This window comes from Drosophila arizonae, chromosome 2, assembly GCF_054131065.1.
Source record: "Drosophila arizonae isolate 15081-1271.41 chromosome 2, UAZ_ARI_1.0, whole genome shotgun sequence".
NCBI lineage: Eukaryota > Metazoa > Arthropoda > Insecta > Diptera > Drosophilidae > Drosophila > Drosophila arizonae.
In genome coordinates, this window is record NC_142922.1 from 28,756,369 (window position 1) to 28,779,520 (window position 23,152).

Genomic DNA, 23,152 nt, shown 5'->3' on the forward strand with positions numbered 1-23,152 from the left:
CTGAAGTGACCCGAATCCATCAGATTCGGAGAGTCCTGATTTAATTTAATTCTTTAATGTCTATAACCATGAAGTTTTTTTTTAACTTTATGTTGCCCCGAATTAAGAAATATTAAATAAGTATTTAATTTATTAATTTATTATTTTATTTAAAATAAGATATATTGACAAATCGGGGGTCAATTAAAACTATAATTATATGGCCTAAAAAAGTCGAGAATATTATTACAGCCCGATGGGGCTATTTTATTTGCCAGTCCGGCCAGCTATGCCCCTATGAACAGTCAAATATGGTCAGTGATACTATTGAAATTATGAAAAACAGAAAGTGTTAAATGAAAACTTAAAATAAATATTAAAGGAGCCTAAATATAGTTCTTTTAATTACAATTATAATAATTCTGAAGATAAAAATTAGTAACGAAAAAGATTAATATTACAAGATAGTAAAAAGAAAAAATAATAAGAAATATAAAGAAAAGAATAAGAAAAGAGCTAAAATAGAATACATGTAGGATAGGATTGAGAAATCACAGCACAACATTGGCAACAAAATGCTTGACACGGCGAGTGATTTCCCTAAGGAAAGACTGTTCTATTAGCAGTGCATATGCGTATTAAATCTGAAGTCTTCAGGTCTGATAGTATGAAAATTGCGCTGAAAAAGCGAAATCAATCAATCGATTATAATCGATTAAAAAGAAATCGAATAAGATATTAAAAAAATATGATAAACTTGTACTGTGTATGGTATATACGAGTATACATGCTAAATTTAAAATTTCTCTAGCTCTTATATCTTCTGAAATCTCGGAGTTCATATGCACGAAAAGACGGACAGGAATATATCGATTGAGCTTATCGCCTTGATCTACGATGCTTCATTCTGCCTGCCAGTTTTCGCAAAACCAATTTACCCTGATATCCCATTTTCAAAATGAATTCGTTTTCAAGGTATAATTAGCCAAATCAAGGAATTGGCTGTCCAAATCAAAATTAATTTTTTATTACATCATGATGTGGAAACTCAAACGAATGACTATTTTCCAGTTTAAATGTATATTTCAAAAGTTGCTTGTTGATATTTTAAAATATTTATTTTGCACTTGCTGCAACTTAAATATAGATCACGATATCTTTGATTTTATGTACTAGCGAGATATATAAATACATAACAACATGGTCAACTAATTAATTAATTATGCTATCACTTAGTTTAGCTTTAAACTGTAAATTTAAAGAGTTTTAACAACGGCATTTAACAAACATTGTTGCCGTAGCTAACAGTAAATATATATAAATATTTTTTTTCTACAGATGGAAACCTAGTTTAAACAGATTTGTTTGTGTCTTGTGTTATTGCATTTGCATTTGCTTCTGCTGCCGGCATGGTCAGCGCTATTTCTGGCGTATCGAGAGACTTCAGATGCTCCATTTCAATATCGGAACAGTTGTCAGAATTAGAGAGCGCCGAATCCATTGAGGTAATGGTCATGTCAACGGCTTTGTCACTAGCACTTGGACTAGCTGCCAGCAGAGGCTTCTCCGCAGCAGGTTTCGAGTCGGAATTGGGTTCCTCGTCCCGGGGATGTGCCACGAAGCTGTTGCTATTGATGTCTTCGATGGCCTTGCGTAACTGTCAAGTAAACATTTTGGATTAGCTAATGGACGGTAAGTATTTCAGAAGCAATTACCTCCTTGAGACCGACCACACCAACAAGACGTCCGATTTTTGTTACATACGCATGATTAATGCCCACCATAGAGAACAGCGAATGCACCTTGAGTATGGAGGTGCGTTCCACAAGTTGAAAGGGCGATGGATCTATATGTATCTGTGCCTTTTCTAGATCGATGGGTTTCTGCATTTCCTCCAGTTCCCATTGCTTCTGATCCTCTGGCGACATGTCTATAACACGTTCCCTTGGCTAGAACAGAGAAATGCATATAATTCAACATTTTTAGTTCAATTCTTAGTTATACGTATTTCGTTTATCGATGGATTTATCCTTAAATATATACATACCAATTGCACTGACTTTGCCTTTTTTGTAATCGTGCTCTGTGTAATATGTTTTGATTTGTTTGTGCATTAAGAGATTTACATATATATAAATATTTATATATATATATATATTTACAAGAACGGAGTACAATGCAAACAATAGAGAGAATAGAAATATAAATAGTTTTGGTTTAAATGTCGGATATAGAAATAATTGATCGGTTAGTATGGATTACAATACAAGACACTGATTTAAGAGAAGGAGAAATACAAAATATACAGAGAACAAATCAGACTTACCGTCTGCTCGTCATCGTCATTAAACTTATCATCGTCATCTTCTATCGTATAACCCATTTCATTTGATTCTTGATTATCGGATAGCTTATCCAGCGTACAGCCATGCAATGCCGAATCTTTAACTCTCACATCGCAGCTGAATTGAATTTTTTTCTTAACATTTCTTTGCTTATCTACGTGATTCTCGTTTAGAAGGGACACAGTAGCCGGTTCGTGGGTCTGTCTATTAATATCTGAAACTTTATTTGTTTTGTATTTAATGCAGGTCTTATCTGTATTCACATCGTTCAGCGGCATATTAATTGGTTTATACGAATCTGTTTTCTCTGTTATGGTAACATCTGTGTCATCCTTATCGGGCGGCATATTCAAAGCGTTACATATTTTATATTAATTTGCGATCAACAATATTAAATATAAATCTAAAACGTCGCGGAGATTGTTAAGCTCACTTATATAAATATATATTATGCATACATATGTACATATATATGTATGTATGTATATATGCAGAAGCTACAAGCAGGCTAGGCGATATACTGAGATCGAGTGAGTATTAGAGCTGATGCTGATACGGTACAGACACTCCCGAAAATTTATTAAAATGGTTAAATCAAAAAATTATTTTAAAATCTTAAAATGAACTTTATGTTTAAGAAATGCCCCAACAGATGTACTCCATCAAAAAAAAAAAAAAAAAAAAAAAAAAAAAAAAAAAAAAAAATTAATATTAAACGAGTGAATGCAATAACATCTACCTATATAAAATATTTGAATTATACATTTATAGTTGTTACCATTTTTTTGGCTGACTCCGATTTTGTAATAGGGTTTACTTGCTTGCAGATATGGAATGGGATAGGTGAAGGTGGACGGACACAGAGCGAGAAAGAGGTTCATCAGAATACCAAATAGTAAACGAATGCGTAGAGAAAAAGCGATGTAATTCTTATGTACTTACCAGCATGATCTGATCTGTGACAAAGTTCCAATTGTTTTGTGCTTGCTTGGAATGCAAATATATTTACAGAAATAAGCGCAACGGACAAAGTGAATTGAGGAGCCTAACTCCGTTAGTTATTAAGCACGAATCACCCCAGAATGCAGAATAGGAGCGTATAGCGAGCATGACTTACCAACTGAACCTTCTTGGATATGCCAGGTGTGCTGGGGGCACTGGGTGCACGTTGCCCTTGCACCTCATTGTTGCTTGCTGCCGGCGACATGGAGCCCATTTCCGGATCAGGCTGTACATCCTGCAGCGTGGTGGATTTCTTGAAGATGGCCTCGAATGCGGACCGTATACGAAACTCCGAATTGCCTGTTATCGTGGTGTACGGCGTAATGCTGGGACTGTGCGGCGAGGCGGGCGCGTAGGTCTTTAAGTTGAAGGAGTTGGTCTTCTTCAATATGGACTTGCGTGGCGTTAAGGAACTGTGTAGCGTCTCCGCCCGTTTCTTGGGGGGCAGCATCTCATCGTTGGCTATCTGCCGCAGACTGAGTATGTCTGGGGCGGGCAGCACTTCGAAGCGTGAGGGTCGACGCTGTTTTAGCTCAGCTTCTTGTTTTTTCTTTTCCTCTTCGAGGGCGCGCTCTTCGGCCTCCTTTTGCCACTTTTGCGCCACCTCCATGCGCTTCTCCCGTCCAATATGCTTCTCAATTATCTTGATCAGCTCGTACCGCTGCACAGAGCCAAGCAGTATCATATTTTCTGGACTGTCCACAAGCGGGAGGGAGCGCAGCGCCTTGTTGATCTTGAGCACCTCTTTAAGCTTTTGATAGGAGATACCATGCCAAATGTACTTCACGTCCCGCACCATGAAATCCTCCACAAAGATGCTGTACATGCCGGAACTAGATGGCAGCAGATCAGGCAAATACGGCAGCTTTTTAATCAGTATAATACTGTCGTAGATCGAGGGCTGCAGCAGCGATGCCACCGCATTGGCCACCAGCACGGCTATCATCACGGGCACAACGTGGGTTATCTGTCCAGTCATCTCAAAGATAATCACAGCCACGGATACCGTATGCGTCACAGAGCCGGAAAAGGCAGCTGCGCCGACAACGGCATAGCCACCTGGCATAATGGGTGACAATCGACCGCCGTAGCGCACGCCATGTGGAAACCAGGAGGCCATTAGTTCGCCCACCAAGCGACCAAATGCGGCGCCAATTTTAAATACAGGTATAAACATGCCCGATGGCACCGGGATTGTGGACGCTATGATGGAAAAGAAGAACTGCATGCAACAACAAGAAATTCAATAAGTATTTGATGGCATAGAGAAGGAAACGCATTCACTTGCCGTGAAGATGGTAAAGATCACCAGGTTGGCAAAGACGCTCGTGTAGCTGGTCATCCAGTGCGTGACAACGGCAGCCTGCTCCACAGTCAGATCACTGCGCGACCAGGTGAAATTGCTGAACAACTGCGTCACCTGTTCGTGTGTGCTGAGCTCCCCAGCTAAAAACTGGCCGGTGCCTAGGGGAAATGAAATGCTAGAGACCAACAGCGCCAGAAAGCCGGGATACAGAAAGCGACTAAAAGAGAGAAAATCAAAAGAGTTTGTATTTGATTAACGATATCGATATTTGAATAATGTTGCCGCAACAAGGTGTATCGGAGCAGTAACATAGGTAATCGATAAGTACTCACTTCTTTTGTAGAAATTTGTTCATGCGCTTGTTGGAGCGCATGAAAAGCACATATCGACGATGCACCCACACATAGGTGGCGCCACCTAAGCCGCAAACAAAGCTGTTGAAATGAAAATTTGAATTCAAAGATTATATGAAATGGCAATAGGCAACATATTGACTTACCCAATTAATGCAAATACAAACAGCTCCTGCGGATCGAAGGGAAATTCTGTGGTAAAATTGGTTAGGAATAGTGCGCGCACAGTATCCGCATTCTGGAACCACACAGCCAGCAGTCGAAAAACCGTCGCACCACACACGGCCGCAAAGAAACCGCGCCAATAATTGCGCACCGCAAAATACGTTGTGGTTACCTCAATACTAAACAGAACGCCTGCCGAATCGATCGATCCGTGTCTCAGCTTTTTAAAATTCTACTAAGTGGACTCTAGTACTCACCACCTACGGGCGCAGCAAAGCACGCGCCCACGCCGACGGCACAGGCAGCCGCCAGCATTTCAGAGTTGCGGGACTCGTTCTCATATATGCCTTGGAATGATGTGACGAGTTTACTTAATAATTGTGCTACAATACTTGCTATATGTACGAAAGGACCCTAGAGACGGGGTTAGTTTTGTATATATTTTTTCGATTGTAGAGTTTTCCAAAATGTGTGAATGGGTGTGTGTGTGTGCATGTGTGTGACTGTGTGGTTGAGTGGGTGTGCCATTAGCTGGCATCAATTTCTTATACTTACTTCCTTTCCTAATGGCATACCGCTGCCCAGAGTTGCCGTTAAACCAATTACCTTGGCCACTAATGTCTTAAATGTGAGATACTCTTTCAGCGCAACGCCGCGCAGTATGGTCTTCATTTCAGGTATACCGGAACCTATACATAGTCGAAGTTCAATAAAATGCAATATATATCTAGAATTTGCAATTAGCATGCGCTTAGTGCTCTGGTAAGTGAGTAAGTGAGTATATATACATCAATTAGTAAATTTGTTGTGCTCATTTATGGGGTAGTCATTTTCGAGTATAAGACATATAGACATTTAGTTGGGATAGTTCAGTTATTGGAGGTGCCAAGTGCGTTTGGTGCGGGCAGCTGCCGGATTGCAGTGGTACAGGGTTTTTATTAAATGCAAATGGGTATATTTCCATTGAAATTGTCTGTGTTTTTTAATTCTCCAACTGACATATATAAAAGTCTGCCTTAACATTTTGAACTATTATTTAGTTAAAAACAATTATATAAATTTATTTTCATATAGACATATGATTAGTTAAAGAAACCTATGGTAAAAATCTTTTGCTTCGATATAATGTCTAGTTTTTCTTTTCGAATCCTAAACAACCATCGAAGTAAGTAAGTAAGTAAAAAAATTAATATTGTTTTCAGTTTTTTGTTTATTTTTGCTTTGGAAAACTCGATTAACTACGAATTTAAAAACTACCAAATTATTTTAAAATTAAGATAAACCAAATATATTAAAACAAAAGACTATTTAGGTGATACGTTTTTCTATCATTCAGTCTTACTTATGCACAACACATAGATAATTAGATAATTAGTTCTGCACTTACCTATACTTTGCGGTGCGATGAGATGCACAAAGCCGGCTGAGAATAATATTAGACAGACCGGCAATGATACCCAAGCAATATACTGTATAAAGGGCTGTGAAGTAAGATCGCGATAGAGCCAAATACGAGCTAAAATGATATGTGAGCAAGGATGTGAATCAATAAGAATAGAAATTGGAGGTACAATGAGTGCAATGGTTGGCCGTGGGCTTACCATTTGTACATATTGATATGCCCTTGTCCATGATAAAGGATAGCAGGGCCATTATGATGCCCAGCAGGGCCAGGAATACCCAATCCTCGCCCAGCCGCGCCAATGTATGCTTCCATATCCATGATGAGATGCGTTTTATGCGCGTCGCTCGTTTGCCCAACAGTTCCTGTAAATATTTCCCAGCACTGCTGCTTTATAAACCGATGCGCTTAAAATGATCTTAGCATACGTATATATACCACATACATATATGTGTATATATACATATATAAGTTTGTTTAGATATTTCGTCGGGCATTACATGTAGTACTGTATGTAGCTACCACTATCAATGGGATCTATTGGGATCTATGCCAAATTATTCTTGTGCAGACTCAAAATGGCGTTTGTGAATTTCATGAATGCGAGTAGTTTGCATAATTTTCGATGTTAAGTGAATATATAGAGTATATTGGAATTTGGTTGTCTATAAAAATTGTATGCTTTACCTTAAGTATTTATATATTGCTCAGTACGTTAGGCACGTTATAATATATAGATTGTCACATGATTAATTTTTTAAAGAAATTATAAATTTATATACATACTCTCTTTGTTCTTATATTTAGAATTTACCTTATTTCTTTGTTTATCTTCTTGCTTTCTTCGCTTTTCGAGTAGTTTGAGTTTTCTGGCTTCATCTTTAGCAAATTCTCCTAGATCTTTCGTATAACGACCATACATCTGTGAATTAATAATAATTATAAGCACTCAAATGATATATTATATATTTTCTTATACTTATTAGGCTTCGTTGAATGCCTCTTCAATTGTGCAAAACAATGGAAATTAAATATAAATAAACGTTGTCCACCATCCTCCAAGAATACCAACCACTTACTAACGCATTCGTTTCACTTGTTGATCATTTTGGCAGCAGCCAAAGGTCCCATACATATAAATAACTTGAAAACTCTCGTCTTTTAAAATAAACCAAACAATACAAAAAGCGTGCTCTAGCCAGCGGTGCTCGACTAGTATATACCAGAAAAAATTATAAATATCTCGCTAAAAAAGAGATAATCTCAGATGAGTGGCTTGAGTGAGTCGATCCCGAGATCTGAGACCTTAAAACTCTATTATGCCATATCGCAATATAAATGTGTATTATAAGTTGATCTTCTCATCGCACATCATACCCTAGCTACGCCCTTTACAAAATGTGCAGGGTATATAAAAAAGCCAATCAAAATAAAAATATGCATATAGATCAAAAATAACATAAGAGAGCGCATATCTCATAAGCAACGAATTTTCGTCACGAAACGATTTTTATTTGCGGAAATTCCCATTTCATGGATGAAGAGCATAGCAACGAAAAAAGCCATCAAATTCGCATATTTTAAGAAATTGACAATGATTACGCAGATAAATGCTCTTTGACAAATATGTATTTATATATGATTTTAAAAATATAAGAGAGCGAACAATATAAGAGTAATCTATTTGCGTGAGCTTGGAGATTTAATAGAAAGAGAGGATATATGCATAGATGTATGTAATACGTGTGAAAAAATATATATAGATTCAGCCAATTAGAAACAAATTATTTTTCATTAATTCATGACAACTTATTCACGAAACATAAACTATAAAAAACTGTTGGATGATAAATTGTTTATATATTCTCTAAAACTCAATATTTGTAATATTATAATTTAAAGTCCATCCGTAGACCCCGAATGCCTTAACTAAAATTCATTGACAGTGCAATCTGAAAGTCGTGTACGAAAGGTCCCCACCACATATGCCATGGTCAAAACAAAAGCCAAATAAATATAAATAATTAGGCATGCGACAAGAAAGAACATGAAAAAAGAAAATATCGCAAGAAAATATAAGAAATGCAACAAAAATAAAATAGCAGAAGAACGAGCAACGTAGCTAATTTCCCAGAGGTCTGGGCGAAGGTCTCTTTAGCCTGGGAAAATACATATGTCTGCATTGGGTAGAGAAACAGAATTTTGCAGTTTTTGCATAGCTTTTTGCTGTAAATAGATCTGGTTCACTGTACAGTACACACACTTAGATCTAGAGAGCTGAGAACTAGCTAAGCTGTTTTCGTATTCGAGTTTTTGAATATCCTTATATCAAAAATATGAATATTATTTAATATTGAACGTTATTTATTTTTTTAAATGTGAGCTAGTTCCATTCACTTGAATTTCGGAATTTATTTACCGATATGCTCACAGAACTCAACGATTCAATTTCGAACGCACAAGCTGCCTCAACAGTTGCAATCCTGATTATATTTCCCGATGTACCCAAGAAGCGTAATTAAAAACAAAAAAACAAAAAATTGATCCACTTTACTGACTTATCATGGAACGATTTCTGTTCCATGAACTGTTTTAGCAATGAAGGCTCTCATTATTTTAATTTATTTTCGTTGTCAAGTTCGAGTTGAGTTCTTTGTGTGTTAAATGGGAGCTAGTTCCACAAAAGTATATTATTTAGTAATATTATCTTACATAGTAGAACGCCTCAATTTCAAACTCAATTTGATTCTTGTCATCGCTCTCTGTTTCAGCGGACTTGCGTTGCTGTTGTTGCTTCTGCTTCTGTTTGGCAATGGCCTCATCCCAGCGCAGGCGAACGGGAGTGGAGGGTGCTTTTTGGGCGCGCTGCTCCTCGCGCAGATATTCCTCGCGATTGATCAGCAGCTCCGGCTCGAAGGCGTATTCGCGAATGTACTCATCCTGGTGAGTGCGACTGTTGTTGAACATGAAGCAAACCGAATTTGAATACGTTACGAATTTCGAAATTCGAATAGACGAATGCGATTTGTTTTGTGATCGTTCAATGTTAGATAGTATTGATCTTATATATGTTGTTGATGTTGCTTTTGTTGCTGTTGTTTTTGTTGTGCTGCGTGTCAGTCGGTTAGATCTGTATTACGGCCTTTGACATGCCTGTGGCTGTTGGCCGAATTTCTGTTTCGCATTTTGTTGCCAATTATTTTTAGTTTTTCAGCTTCTTCTTGCTGTTGATTTTTCACATTGCAAGTCGCCGTAATTACATGTCGCTGCCCTTGAGGCGCGCCCCGTCAACATTTGTAAATTTTATCGCAATTATTTTTAACATTTTTACAATCAGATTATATGCCACAAGATTTCAGCACAATTCTCATCGGTACTCAAATATCTTTTAACACTGATTTATGCATATTTTCACTGCTTTTTATTTAAATTGATATCCACACAATAATTTGCAACGATTTTCCTCAGTATTTTCTATTGATTTTCACGCATTTGTCCGACACCGACGCTGCGTTCTAATCTTTGGGAAAACTTTTTTAAAACTAAAACGGACATGCTCGCGAGCTTTTCCGCTTGTTGAAAAATTATTGAAATTTTCTTTCGACCACACACTAGACGCTGTGCATTGCCCAGGGTAACCAGCTGCGCCCGAAAACTCTTAACATTGAATATAAACCATAAATTGTTAAAATGCTCTCAAATGTGTTTACCCATTGTTAAGAAGTTCAAGTACATTAAACATTTTCACAATTTCCTATAAATAAATATTGATGAAGTTTGAAAAAAGAGCAACAGAGGTTTTTTATAGACTCTTCTTTTAGTTTATGTTTTCCATTTAACAGTAGGAAAATTTGAAAATTTGTCAAAATACTTTTTTAAAACAAGCTAAAGTATACCTGAATTATTTGTTTTCTTTGGCTAGCCTGGTTACCCTTTCGTTTGCAACCTACTACCTTCGACAGTGAAATAATTTCTTAACTTATAATAAACGCTAAATATTATTCATTATAATCCGATTAAAAATAGCAGCATATTTTTTGCACCTCTCTGCATTCTCATTCATTATTTTTCATTGCTTCTGCACATCGACTGGGAAAGGGAAAACACGCCAAACAAAAATATGCGAACGCTGTCGCTGTATACCCTAACATTCGACTGTAAGAGAAGCAGGGAAGGGTCTATACTCTTAGATTATTTTCAATGTTTGACTTTCCTCTGTTCTGTTCTTTAATGTTTTACTTTGTACGATTTTATCTATAATGTTCGGAAAATTTTAGTTGATTTATGGTTATTATGATTATATCAATCTCTGAGCAATAGACTTCAAATGTATTCTCCCTGTTGTTCTATCACTACGTCAATATCATAATTGAGCCCATCAGACATTGCCAAAGTGAGCAAGATTAATATAACTGATATATACGCAAGAGGCAGACAGATTGTTATTGAATTGCTGGGTGAATAGACCATTCATATCCGATATAAAGATAAGGCGCTGTTGGCGCTTCGGTTACCAGGTACACCTAGTTAAAGAAATCTTATCACTTAAGCGGATGGCTTACTTAAATAGATTAATACGATCGTTTACATCGATGCCTACTGGATGGCTATATAGAAATATATATGTATTGTGCTTACAAGTGTGTCGATATATCCAAACGGATCATCGTCATCGGATGAGTCAGAATCGGGTCCATTTTCGGCTGGCGGCGGACACGGATAGAATGCCTGCGACTTGATTTTCGGGTGTTTCTGGACATGACGCAGCTCCGTCTCCATGGATATGTTACTGTTACGTCTCTGGCGCAACTGACGAATGAACTTCTCAAAATCGGCCCACTCGGAGTCGACCAGTTCGACATTCTCTTCACCAAACTCTTCATCGTGTATGATACGTTCGACTTGCTGTTTGGTTTTGGCTTTGCCATTGCGATCACGATTATCGCGAGTGGCAAAGTACACCATGGCTGCTTGTGTCTGTGTATGTATATATCTGTGTGGGTGTGGGGTGAATATAGCTGAAGAGAGAGCAACGCGATATCGATACGACGCACGAGGTTAAAAACTAGTTAATCGATCGTGGCTATTGCCATGGCTTTGCGGGCCTTTGAGGGCTAACGAAATCCTCGCTTTGCTAAAGCAATGGCATTAATTAAGCGCTTCCCGTATCAGCTCTACACTGTTGCATCCGTGAGATAAAGTATCTTTAGCTGCGTGCGTCTTCGCATCAAGTTTAGAACTGAACTGAATCTGCGGCAGACTCGTCTCGATATTGTTTCGCTTAAGCTCAAGATTCTACATAAAATGTGGCACAGAGTCTCAAGTGCTTAGAACCGACATGCACTTATCCCCTCCGTCTACTCACACACACACACAAGCACACACGCATACCAACACAAGCAACCGCACTCAAGCGGTCAAAGTTTGTGTGTAAAACATCAATAAAATTTCATAAATTTAATAATTTGTGCCGCCTGGGCTAGAGCAAAAGTGAAAATGCCACGGCGCACAGTGGTGCGAAGGCTACGAAAACTGCTGACCAGCCACATTCTTGACTGCTTATTTCACATATGTATTTATATATTATTTTTTATTAATTTGCTTTACATCTTGCCCCACTGTGCCTTGTCACTTAAGCAGCTCAAATTGAGTCGACTTTTCGCCGACATCATCTCGCTTTAAACTCTTCAAGTGTTTTTTTTTTTTTTTTTTTTTTTTCAGTATATGTACGTGTGTAGGTGGATTATGCACATGGCACCGAGTCACATGTCTGTGATTGTCTATGCGGCATTTTCTCAGATTCAAATGTATCTTTCTTCAGATTTATCTTTTTTGCTGCTCTGTAAGTGTCGTGAGCCAGTGCAAAGTTTGGTTTTGATTGAATTGCTCAATTTAGTGCGACGCCTGTCCGAATGACGGCATTAATGATGTGCCTAACCCTAAATAGGTTGAATACTCTGTCGCAGATTATACTGGGTGATCAACAAGCGCGATGCAAACACCCAACATTGCTTACTCAATATAGATCCTACATTTGAGATTAGCAAATTATACGATCCAATGATCTTTAATCATTCAGTCCACGCGACAGTGCTGAAATGGGTCGCTCAGTAAAGTGGCAAAAGCACAAAAATTGTAGAAAAGGTTTGGAATATTCGAGAAGATCATATAAAAGCACAGAAAGCAGGAGACAAGACTTAGATAGATGGAAAGAGAGATAGGGGTCAAGAGTAAGAGTGAGAAAAAGCGAGCAAGGGGAAGGATGGTATATAGTTAAAGATAGGGAGAGTGCAAATATACAGATATAGAGGGAGAAAGAAAAGGGAAATATGGAGGGAGTCAACGAAAGAGAGAGAGAGAGAGAGAGAACGACAGGGACTGATAAAAATAAGAAACGAAGGAGATGAGAGCCCCACTTTATATAATATAATGTAATTTATATATAATCTGAATAATGAATGAAATAATATAAATATATACATATATGTTAATTTTAGAAATCGTTTCGAATTGTTTTCAAAGTAAGGAGTTTATCATTCATTTTTTTGTGTCCAACAGTACTACTACTAATATTGTTGTTTAAACGAATATCAGAATTAAGATTTTAAGTTTAAGTTTGTTAGTTTCAATATTATTATATTAATTCTATTCGCAAAATCTTTCTACGACTGAAGATAAGAAAAGAGAAGAAATGCCTAGAAAAATGGAGATTTTCGCCTAATAATTCCAGTTACCTTTGCGTCATATGGTGGGACGATAACTATTATCCCATTATATCAGTTTATTTCAATATCTGAACGCGCACATTCCCAGAACGACATCAATTCACATTAAGGGGGAAAATTGAATTGCTTGCCACTTCCATTACATTCATAAATCATTTAGTATATACAACTTAGAGATTTACTTGCATAGTATAAGTCCTATACGTAAATGGAGGATATATTAAATTTATTTATACTTATAGTTCAAAATAATATTTAAGATATCTCTATTGTATTTCTCTATAGTATTGTAGCTAATTTGTGAATTATTTATGTTGTTACACAGATAAATGAAGGCTCGTCTCTTATGGAAACCAAATCAAAAATATTAATCAATTTATTAGAAACTGTTATAAGAAAGCAAAGGGTCACTTGCTTTTTTCGTTCTTCGAATGATTATCAAATCAAATCTTTGTATATGAGTTCATGGTATCATAGTCTATTGCAGGACTAAATCTTTATTTTACAGAAATAAATTTCAATTTCAAAATATATTTTTTGTTTAACTAACAAATTTTTGTAATTTTTTTAATAAATAAGTTGAATTTGTATATTTTTAGTGTCAACAAAATTTTAGCTTTAAATTTTCCGAATATTGGACAAACCTTAAGATTACTTTTTAACATGATTTTATATTTTTCGAATTATAAGGAAACAAAAAAGGCACAGCCAACAACAGAGTAAAGTGAACTTGGCCACAATTCCAGGGCAACTGAAGATCATGGAAGATGTCTGGCCGCAGCCGTAGATTTCAGTGTTCAACAGCTTCCCAATCCCGATATTCGGGCCAAGATAAAGGCGTGAATAGCGGCAGCAACAACAACACCTGTGCAAAAATTAATTAAAAATGTTAACAAATAACGTAATCGTGTAATATTTGCACAGATTCTCGAGATAAATTCAAAACTTATGTAAGTAGAATCAAGAATTCAATATTATCGCAAATGCAATTCACATTTATGGCCCGAGCCAACTGTTTGGTAGCGAAATAGCTGCCGACAGCTTTTAAGGCCCCGCAATAAAGCACATTGTTAATTGTATTAAACAATAAATCGACCATAAACATTCATAATCAATGAGTGCAGCCGCAAAATCAAATCGATTCGGATTTTACGCCTCAATCGTCGCCCCTCCTAAATCAAAGTGATTGCCGATAGGGAAGTTCTTTTGATTGATGATGATGGCTTACAGAGCTTAGGCCAGATAAGCCCCAACAATCAATGATCGAACAACTGTAAAGTATTTAAAGAAATTAAAAATTCTAAAAATCTTTTAAGTAATCTATGTATAAAAGGTATAAGGGGTTCCCAAGTTCGACTATTATATGATTTTTATGTGTTAGTTGTAATTTGGTCCCTCATACGCCATGTTGTTCACAAAGTGCCCTTATTTTCTGACTCTCCAGATGGACTCTGAACATTTTGATGTTATTGATTGTGACCCTCTAAAACAAAATAAAATATCGCTCTGATATAAGCCCACATATTTAATTTATTTTCGATAACCATTCTCTACTCTCCAATCCACTCAAGACAACTATTAACTATTAACATTATTTATACGGCTCGTAGCCATCATGTAGTATTCCTCATTTGATATAAAATAGAAATATTGCACTTTGTGTAAACATTGAAAATGAATTTGAACAGCTTTGAAGCACAATAAGAAACATTTCATTAATACAATTGTCGGCAAGTTAAAAAGATTCCCAAGTAATACCCATATTAATGATATTGTCAACTGAAAACAGTTAGCGCATTTGGGAAACAATTGAATAGCAATTTGGATTTTCCTACTAATGTCAAAATAATAATAAATGAGCTACGGAAATAGCCGTTATCAACTAGGCTTACGTAAAAAGTAAATAACGCATGAGCCTCGCGAGTAATTAAAAATCCGATTTCAATTCCTTTTGAGTTAACATAAACAGAGTGGGTTCAGGGCATAAACACGAGTTTAGTTTGTTTATTCATTAGGCGATAAATGCTAAATTGCAATCGTTGTGCTAAATCAATCAATCAATCAACTCGATAGACGTTATAAAAGTATAAAATAATTTATGAATAACTTATGAGTAGCAAATTTTTGGACAAATTTTTATAAAAATCAGAAAAATATGGCGCTGGCAATATTTATGAAATTATGTACGTAACAAGAATGAAGATTTAAAAATCGTCTTTACCTTTACTTAATGCGCAAAAAGATTTTAAGAAATCTCAGGCCTTATCTTAAATAATGTAAACAAGTTATTATTCCTAGCTGGGATCTGTATGAGCGCGTGCCAAAATCGTTAATCGCCAGAGAAGGGATCTCTGACAGCTTTCAAGAGCCGGCAGAGAGATCTGAGCAAATGTTTGTTTTATACTTATGCTATTTTTGGCGACCAGCTCTCACATGCTAATTATTTCTTATCACACAACAAACGCTTAATCATAAGATTTCTAAAGCAAACAGATAAGCTGACGACCCACTCGCAGCATCTACAGCAAAGCAGCGCGCTAAGGTCAAACAACTTCAAAGGGAATTTGAATATAATTATGACTATATTCTTAATTTGTCATGTCGATGATGCAAAGTTATGTATTTGTATATTTATATGTACAGCTTATTTAAGAATATTAGATTATGAACAAATACAATCGGTTATATACATATATAAGCAGAGTGAACGCTATGCCTGTTCATCAGAGCAAGAGAAAGACCAAAACAAAAGCTGCGTAAAAATGCGACTGACTGGATAGAATACCTATATATTTAAATATATATACTATATTAAAACGGTTGAATTATTTTGTTTCTGGGGGAACCCCTTGCCAAATTTAAATAAGTATGACTTATACACAAATGAATATGTATATGAATATATATGATACGTCATGTATAACCAACAGGTATGCCGAGAGAAACCCCGTTGGAGTACGCTCGTACACATGTGCGTCCATACATATTTGTCTTTGTTCAACTGGTTGTCTTGTTAGCCTAGCCTGCCAGATCATGTGTTCGATCTGTGTTCGTAAATCTGATCATATGATCTGGAAAGTCATGTGGTCGCGCTTGGAAACCAAAATAAATAAGATTACAAATCTATATAGTCATATCTGTCGGGCATATAGAAAGTATACATAGCTCGACTGGGACAGAGATTAATAATGTGATTTTTGAGGTTCAAGGCTGTAAATACTAAAATATTTACCCTTTTTTTTTCAATATATTGAAAAAAGTCCAGTCAAATTACAAAAAATAAATGATAAAAAATATAAACTATATTAAAAAGTTTCACTTTTTGCATTAACTCACCAGAGTGTGCGTATAGCCCAGGCCCTCCTCGGAACCATCTGGGCTCTTGTTGTGATCGTGGTCGTGACCCATATTGAAGCGCAACGAGGACGCATTGGAGCACGTGCGCAGGGGCAGCGTGTGATTCGGCGAGGGCACGAGGAGCAGAGATTCATGTCCATTTTTATTTGATTTTGTGTTTGAACTCTTGTTGAACATGTTGCAATATCACAATTAGATGCTGTTGCCTTGAATATTAATGTATTGTAGGTGGAATTCCACTCTTTGCACTGATTTTCTTTTGTTTATGTATTTTTATTGGCGTTGTTTACTTTGGATTTGCATTCACTGTGCAGATTCGCGTTTTGCTTTGTTTTTTCACTCGCACTTTCTTTCCGCATTGCGTTTGACTCTGCTGTGGGCTCTGCGTATGCGTCACATGTGAAAATGAAATGAAATTCCTTTTGCTTGTGCATTAAATTCAATTAGCTGCACTTTTGTGTTGCACCAAGCGAGTCACAAGATCGACTTCCTTTGCAGCGGCAGAGATGCCAGCGCCAACGTCAACGTCAACGGCAACGCCAACGCCACAGTCACAACACATCCCAAGCTCTGCCGCGATTCTCGATTGCAGAAAGTTGGGCGCACTGAGCGGGAGTGCAGCCAACGCCGCGACGCGTCGTGCTCCGTCTCTTCTACACACACACACACACACGCACTATTACTTTAGCGAGCAATATCGAAAATGCGTTCAGTTTGCGCAGCAGTTGACTCCGACGGCGGCGTTGACAGCGCGTTTGTTGTTGTTGCTGCTGCTGGCGTCGCTGGTTACCGGCAAAAACCTTCACTTCTTATAGCTCTTCCTCTTCGTCTTCGGCTACGAATAATAGTTGCTGCTGTTGTTGCTATTGTTTGGCACTGCGATAGTGGGCGAGTTTGTGGGCGGGGTGTTCCGAGCTATGTGAAGTGGCGCACTTGAGTGTGTGACGGCTTAATTAGGCACGACGACAACAAAAATTGTCAAATGTATCACAGTTTCATTATCAGTTCTATCTGTGCTATCTGCGCCCTGGATTAACGCCAAATGCGGACAGAAATTAGCAACAATTATTTGTTTTTTTGCTTCTTCTTTTTTGTTGTTGTTGTGCTGTTTTTCCTGTCTGGAATTAATTAACTATGCCAATATATTATGGTCGTGTATTTATTGTTTTTGGCTGGAATGATATACAAATAAATAGCATATTGTAAATAACTGTGTATGAGCTGCTTTATTAGCTAAGCTAATTAAATTATGCATGAGCAAACATTACACCCACCCCCATTTGCCGCACTCTCTCTCCCTCTCTCTCTCTCTGTCTCTCTCTTGCAGCTTACTAACACTAAACACCCAACGATCGCCCACACATGTAAATTAGCTGTGAATTGGGATGCAAAACAAGTTTTGTGCTTATTAGAGAGAGTGTGATAAAGAGTGAAAGAGAGAGAATGCCATATGATAAAGATTACATGCAGAGAGTGTGAATTAAGGAGAACATTGCTTTGAAAGCCGCTGCGATATTGCAGCGGTACACTTGTATTGGTGAACTTTACACTAATTAACAGGATTAGCGAACAGCACAATATAGCCTACTATGTAAAATACAGTCTTCAGAACGCTTACAAAATCTGGAGTTTAGTAATTTTACGTGTTGACAAATTCATTCGTAATACTAACTGTATTTTGGAAATCACCTGCTTATTTGTCTTCAAACTGTTTATTTGCAAAAATACGTAAGATACGAATCTTGTTGAGCAGTGTTAAAGCACTCTCTAATTACTCAAAATGAGATCAACTCGCGTAGAGAAGACACTGAGAAAATACAACTTCAGTACAATTTTATCTTGGTGCATTATTTTTCTCTAGAGGGAACTCACGAGGCCATTTCCCTACTAAATGGTCCGGCAATGGTCTTATCGTATACCAAAAACTGAGTAAACCAGAAATTTCAAAGCCAAGTGCCCAACTGGCTTTAATTTACAATCGCTATATTGTAAAAATTAAAGCATACACTTGCAAGTTCGTGCCTACCTACGAAGATTTATTAAAATGCCTTAATCTTTTGTCAGCATTATGACGACAAATTCGAAAGATTTATGAAACAGGCGCAGAACACTTAGCAGTTATACGACGAGGGTAAATACACTTACATATGTCTAGCTGTGGCATTTGCATACAAAGTTCTTATTTGCGTTACAGCAAAAAATCAAGTGTAAAGCGGTTTTAGCCAGTTTGAATTTTTGATATTTTTTATATACTTGCACGTATTTTTTCAGTCCAACCGCTCGCTGATAATGAGCTGCAAACACTCAAATTTTATACGATTTTTATTTTGCTTTCGAAGCTAATGTGAATTATTTATATATATATTTAACAAAAATTAAAAAAACTGCATTATTCAAATGTGTGTCATTTGCATACTAACTATATGTATATATATATTTATATATACTTTTGCTTCTATATGTTATTATTCACTCCATTCGGCTTATATTTCATTTTATGATACTGTGAAAATCCAACAAATTATTGTTGACTGTTTCAATTCTATAGATTTTATTTTTTTCACTTGACAAGGTGCTAAAAATAGTTTATGTATTTCATAAATATATTTTATGTAAATCATGCTGATCTGATTTTTATTTGTTTATTACTTTATTTACTTGCTTTTTATTGTAATCGTATTAACAGCCAGATTTGGGGTTAGTTTTTAGTCGATTAGTTGAGTGCGATCATTTTACGTTTCCTATTATGAATGATCTATAATGGGAATGTCCGATAGGCGTATAAAAGTGCCTGCTCAAGATTCACGTTTATTTAATTAAAAAGCTCTTCAAGATTTTTAGCAATCAATATGTTAAGCTGGCTCTTGAGCCCTAACAAGTCCGCTTTACTAAACACTCATATGTAGAGTATTTTCTTCTTCTTTTTTTGTATACTCTGAACCCGTTGAAAGTGGGAATTCAGGGTAGACTGATTTTGTTTTTTCTTTGCACAAGTTGAAGTGTTGGAATTTTCTTGTTAAAAAATGAAGGGAATGACTTATGACTTAGAAATGTTAAAATACTTGTGTCTAATATTTAGTTGTAATTTTGATACACATTAAACGGTTTGCATGTCAATGTATATAGAATACAATCATTCAGTTTTGCTCGAAATAATTTACACGGTACATAATTTACTGGTATTTAAATATAATTAAAATAACAACAATGAAGCCAATTTTGCGGGGTATAGAAAACTGTGCAAAGCCCGTAATTCGAAATCCCCTCTTCTGCACCACCCTTTGATCGCACCTGTGTCACCTGTTGAGCGCGTGTTTTAATTTGTTCACTTCTATTGTTGTTGCTGTTGCCCAAGACACTTGCTGTTGCTTTTGTTATTGTTGTGGTTGTGAGTGCGCATATTCCGCTTGATTGACGCTTTGATTGATTCGGTTAATTTGCTTTGTTATGCTATTAGCCACGTTCACTTTGCGTATTAGCTGAAAGTTTCCCGAGCTGACAGAGCGATTCTAGAGCAGCTCCGTTGTCAACGCCGCCGTTTCGCGTTCTGACATTGACTGCCGGTGTCGTCGTCGTCGTCGCCGGTGCTGCTAGCTCTGTTGCTGCTGCTGCTGCTGCTGCTACTGCTGTTGCTGTTGTTGTTGCGCCTGCCATCGTTGTTGTTGTTGTTGGGTAGTTTGGTTGCTGCCGGACCCGGTTATCACCTTCGGTCAGTTCGGCAGCTCGTTCCGTTTCGATTGATGACGTTGCTGATCAGCTGATTTGCATTCGAGCAAATTTTGATACACCCATTGCCTCTCTAATTCGAATTGACTTCGAATTTCATTCGCATTCGTCGGAAATTTCACTTCGTTCGCCGTGAAATTCACATTGCTACATTATTTATGAATTTTGTTTTGTGTATTTTATAAACATATTATTATATTAACTTAAGATTACATGTTCTTTTACTCTCATTTATATAAATCTGGCGCACGTAAAGAGAGAATCAATATATGTATGTATTTTAATCTTTAGTAGCTCTAGACCTGTCCCAATGCAGTATTTTTCAGACTTTCGCATAGTTAAACAACTTGTTTAATGGGTGAAATTATTGGGGTTTTGTATAATGAAAAAAATGTCGGGGATTTTTGTTATAGTTATTCCATTTAACAAACGGCATTCGAATTTAACCAAGATGAGTGTAACAATTCGCAAATTCATTTGCTGCCATAACATCGATATATGTAAATTATGTATATTTATATTAATTAAAATCGAATCGCTATATTGCTGAATCGTGTGCAATATAGACTTGTGTAACGATTTCAAATTAATTTGCTGCCATAAATTCGATATTCATATATTATTTATTTCCATACTAACTGAAATCGAATCATCAGTTCTCAGCACATTAATTAACACCCCACACAAGGGCATAAAATCTTCGATATCCCAACTGATAATTGTGCTTTACAGCTACTAATTATAGCTACTACCACCACCGATGCCATTACACCTACAGTTAATGATGCTACGATTAATTACATTTTTGCATATGAGTGTTCCGTATTCAGAATTGTAATTCGTATAGCTAAATTTTACAGCTTGACCATATTTCTAAATGTTCCATATAATCACATATTCACGCTTGTTGTGTAAATTTCAATAATTTTTATTGTTATTATAATTGTCACATTAAATAATAGTACGTGCGTTTCATTCGGAGGAGAGACGATGCGCAAATATTTATTATTATGATTGAAATATGTTAAATAGAATTGAAATTTATAATAATAGACAACTCTAGGCAATTTACAAGCAAAATTTTATTTAAAATATAATCATATACAAATTAAAAAAAAAAAAAATACTAATATAATTTTGTAGAAAAAACAAAAATCTCTAAAAAACTCTATATCCGCCCAACCAAAACTCGTATTCAATCAATTCAATATTTAAGAAATAAATATAATATTTAGAATAAATATTTTGTATTATGAAAGTGAAATAAATAATATATTATATTATAAATATCGACTACATAGTAAACTGATTTAATATCCCGTAAACTGTTTATGTGAATCTTAAGCTTTACTCGTGCTGGATTATCGTGCTTTCACATACTTAAATATGAAATTGCTAACTTAAACACGATACGATTTGACTTATAAATTACGAGTACTTTCATAAATAAACTTTGCACACACGCCTCAACAATCAGATAAAGGCAAAAAAGTCAAACAATTGAGTTTGAGTTTTCGTTTGTTGTCGAATCGTGAAGCGCATAAATAACCTGGCAAATAGATATTGCTGATTAGAGCGTTATAATTTTCGGGTATATGTAAAGATGTTCATATCTCCTTCTTTTGTCACGTAAATTTATTATGCCCACCATTTAAAATGGCTGATAGTAATACAAGACCCAACCCATAAGAAAGAACAAAAGCAGATCTTCCAAGTGTGATCAGAATGTTGATAGACCCCTTTTTACAGTCTGGTATGTGACGGCATTATCTATTTCGGGTCTCGTACATATTTTATTGACATATAATTAGCGAAAATTATCATTGACGTTGTCGCTTAAGCATAACTTATCTATCTGACATTACAGAGATACCAATAGTATACTTATTTAGGTGGAAGAAAGTGAAATGCGTTATGAGATCAATTTAGTTTTGCTAACGTCAATTGGATTAAGATTGCAATTGTAATAGCGTAAATTCCTAGAAATATGATTAATGCAATATATAATATATAGTGGAAATATGTATGTCGACTGCTCTAAGTATTAGCTATAAATACTTTATCATACATTATGTCTGGAATTTCTATATATTTTAAATGCACAACCACAACTATTATTCTTCTAGTATACACATACATACAGTATGTATAAGTATGTATTTTAAAATATATATTTTTCAAACTAAATATTTTCCCCACAATCAACTAACAAAATTTTAATTAGCAAGAAGAAAAAGAAAAATTTGCATACATAACATTTTAATGTTGTTTCTTTTATATTGGAGAGTAATCAATTTTTTTTGCAATATTTTCCCTAAGCGTAATATAGGGAATATCGCTCATGTTTTCTAACTGACATTCGTTTTAACACTTTCATTCATTAGAAGTAGATCTCGAAATATTATATATTTTATTTTGAGTTACATGTTAGCATATTTTTCCTTGTCTCATTTCTCACCTGGAGAGCGGATAGAAAAAACAATAATAGTCTATTTGAATTGACACTTTTTTTTGCCTTTTGCAATGTTACGGCGCTACAATAAATAAACCGTATTTGCTTTAGATATTCCACATTATGTATGAGTATATACTTATTTCTACTGTATTAACAATTGTTTTTACTTGCGTTCGACTAATTTATGGGCGACGTTTAACGAAATTGCAATTTGTTTGCCCCTTCGCGTCACCTTCCGTAGAATTTTAGAATTGTGGAATGCGCGCGCGATCGCCACAATAAGAAAAACAATAATGCAACTGCCGCGACGTTTGTTGACCAAGTCTACAGTATTGCA

The 23,152-nt window shown here is 36.1% G+C and overlaps 1 protein-coding gene across 19 annotated transcripts; it reads right to left on the bottom strand.

Moving 5' to 3' along the window:
- Window positions 1-1,075: 1,075 nt before the first annotated feature.
- LOC108621492 (chloride channel protein 2) lies at window positions 1,076-23,005 on the bottom strand. 19 transcript variants are annotated; one of them, XM_089476636.1, is made up of 18 exons: window positions 19,926-20,211; window positions 18,780-18,928; window positions 16,614-17,806; window positions 7,367-7,474; window positions 6,752-6,917; window positions 6,538-6,666; window positions 5,706-5,839; window positions 5,408-5,564; window positions 5,132-5,342; window positions 4,965-5,066; window positions 4,615-4,849; window positions 3,442-4,548; window positions 3,267-3,311; window positions 3,103-3,144; window positions 2,306-2,656; window positions 2,027-2,062; window positions 1,695-1,928; window positions 1,076-1,636 (listed from the first exon to the last, which is right to left on the bottom strand). In XM_089476636.1, exons 3-18 carry the CDS (start codon window positions 16,809-16,811, stop codon window positions 1,331-1,333), a joined length of 3,561 nt encoding a protein of 1,186 aa, XP_089332762.1. In that variant the 5' UTR covers window positions 16,812-17,806; window positions 18,780-18,928; window positions 19,926-20,211; the 3' UTR covers window positions 1,076-1,330. The 19 variants fall into 19 exon arrangements, with proteins under 19 accessions (XP_089332762.1, XP_089332763.1, XP_089332764.1 ...); XM_089476637.1 differs by lacking the exons at window positions 18,780-18,928; window positions 19,926-20,211 and adding an exon at window positions 22,983-23,005; XM_089476638.1 differs by lacking the exon at window positions 18,780-18,928 and having other exon boundaries at window positions 16,614-17,752.
- Between the last annotated feature and the right edge of the window lie 147 nt (window positions 23,006-23,152).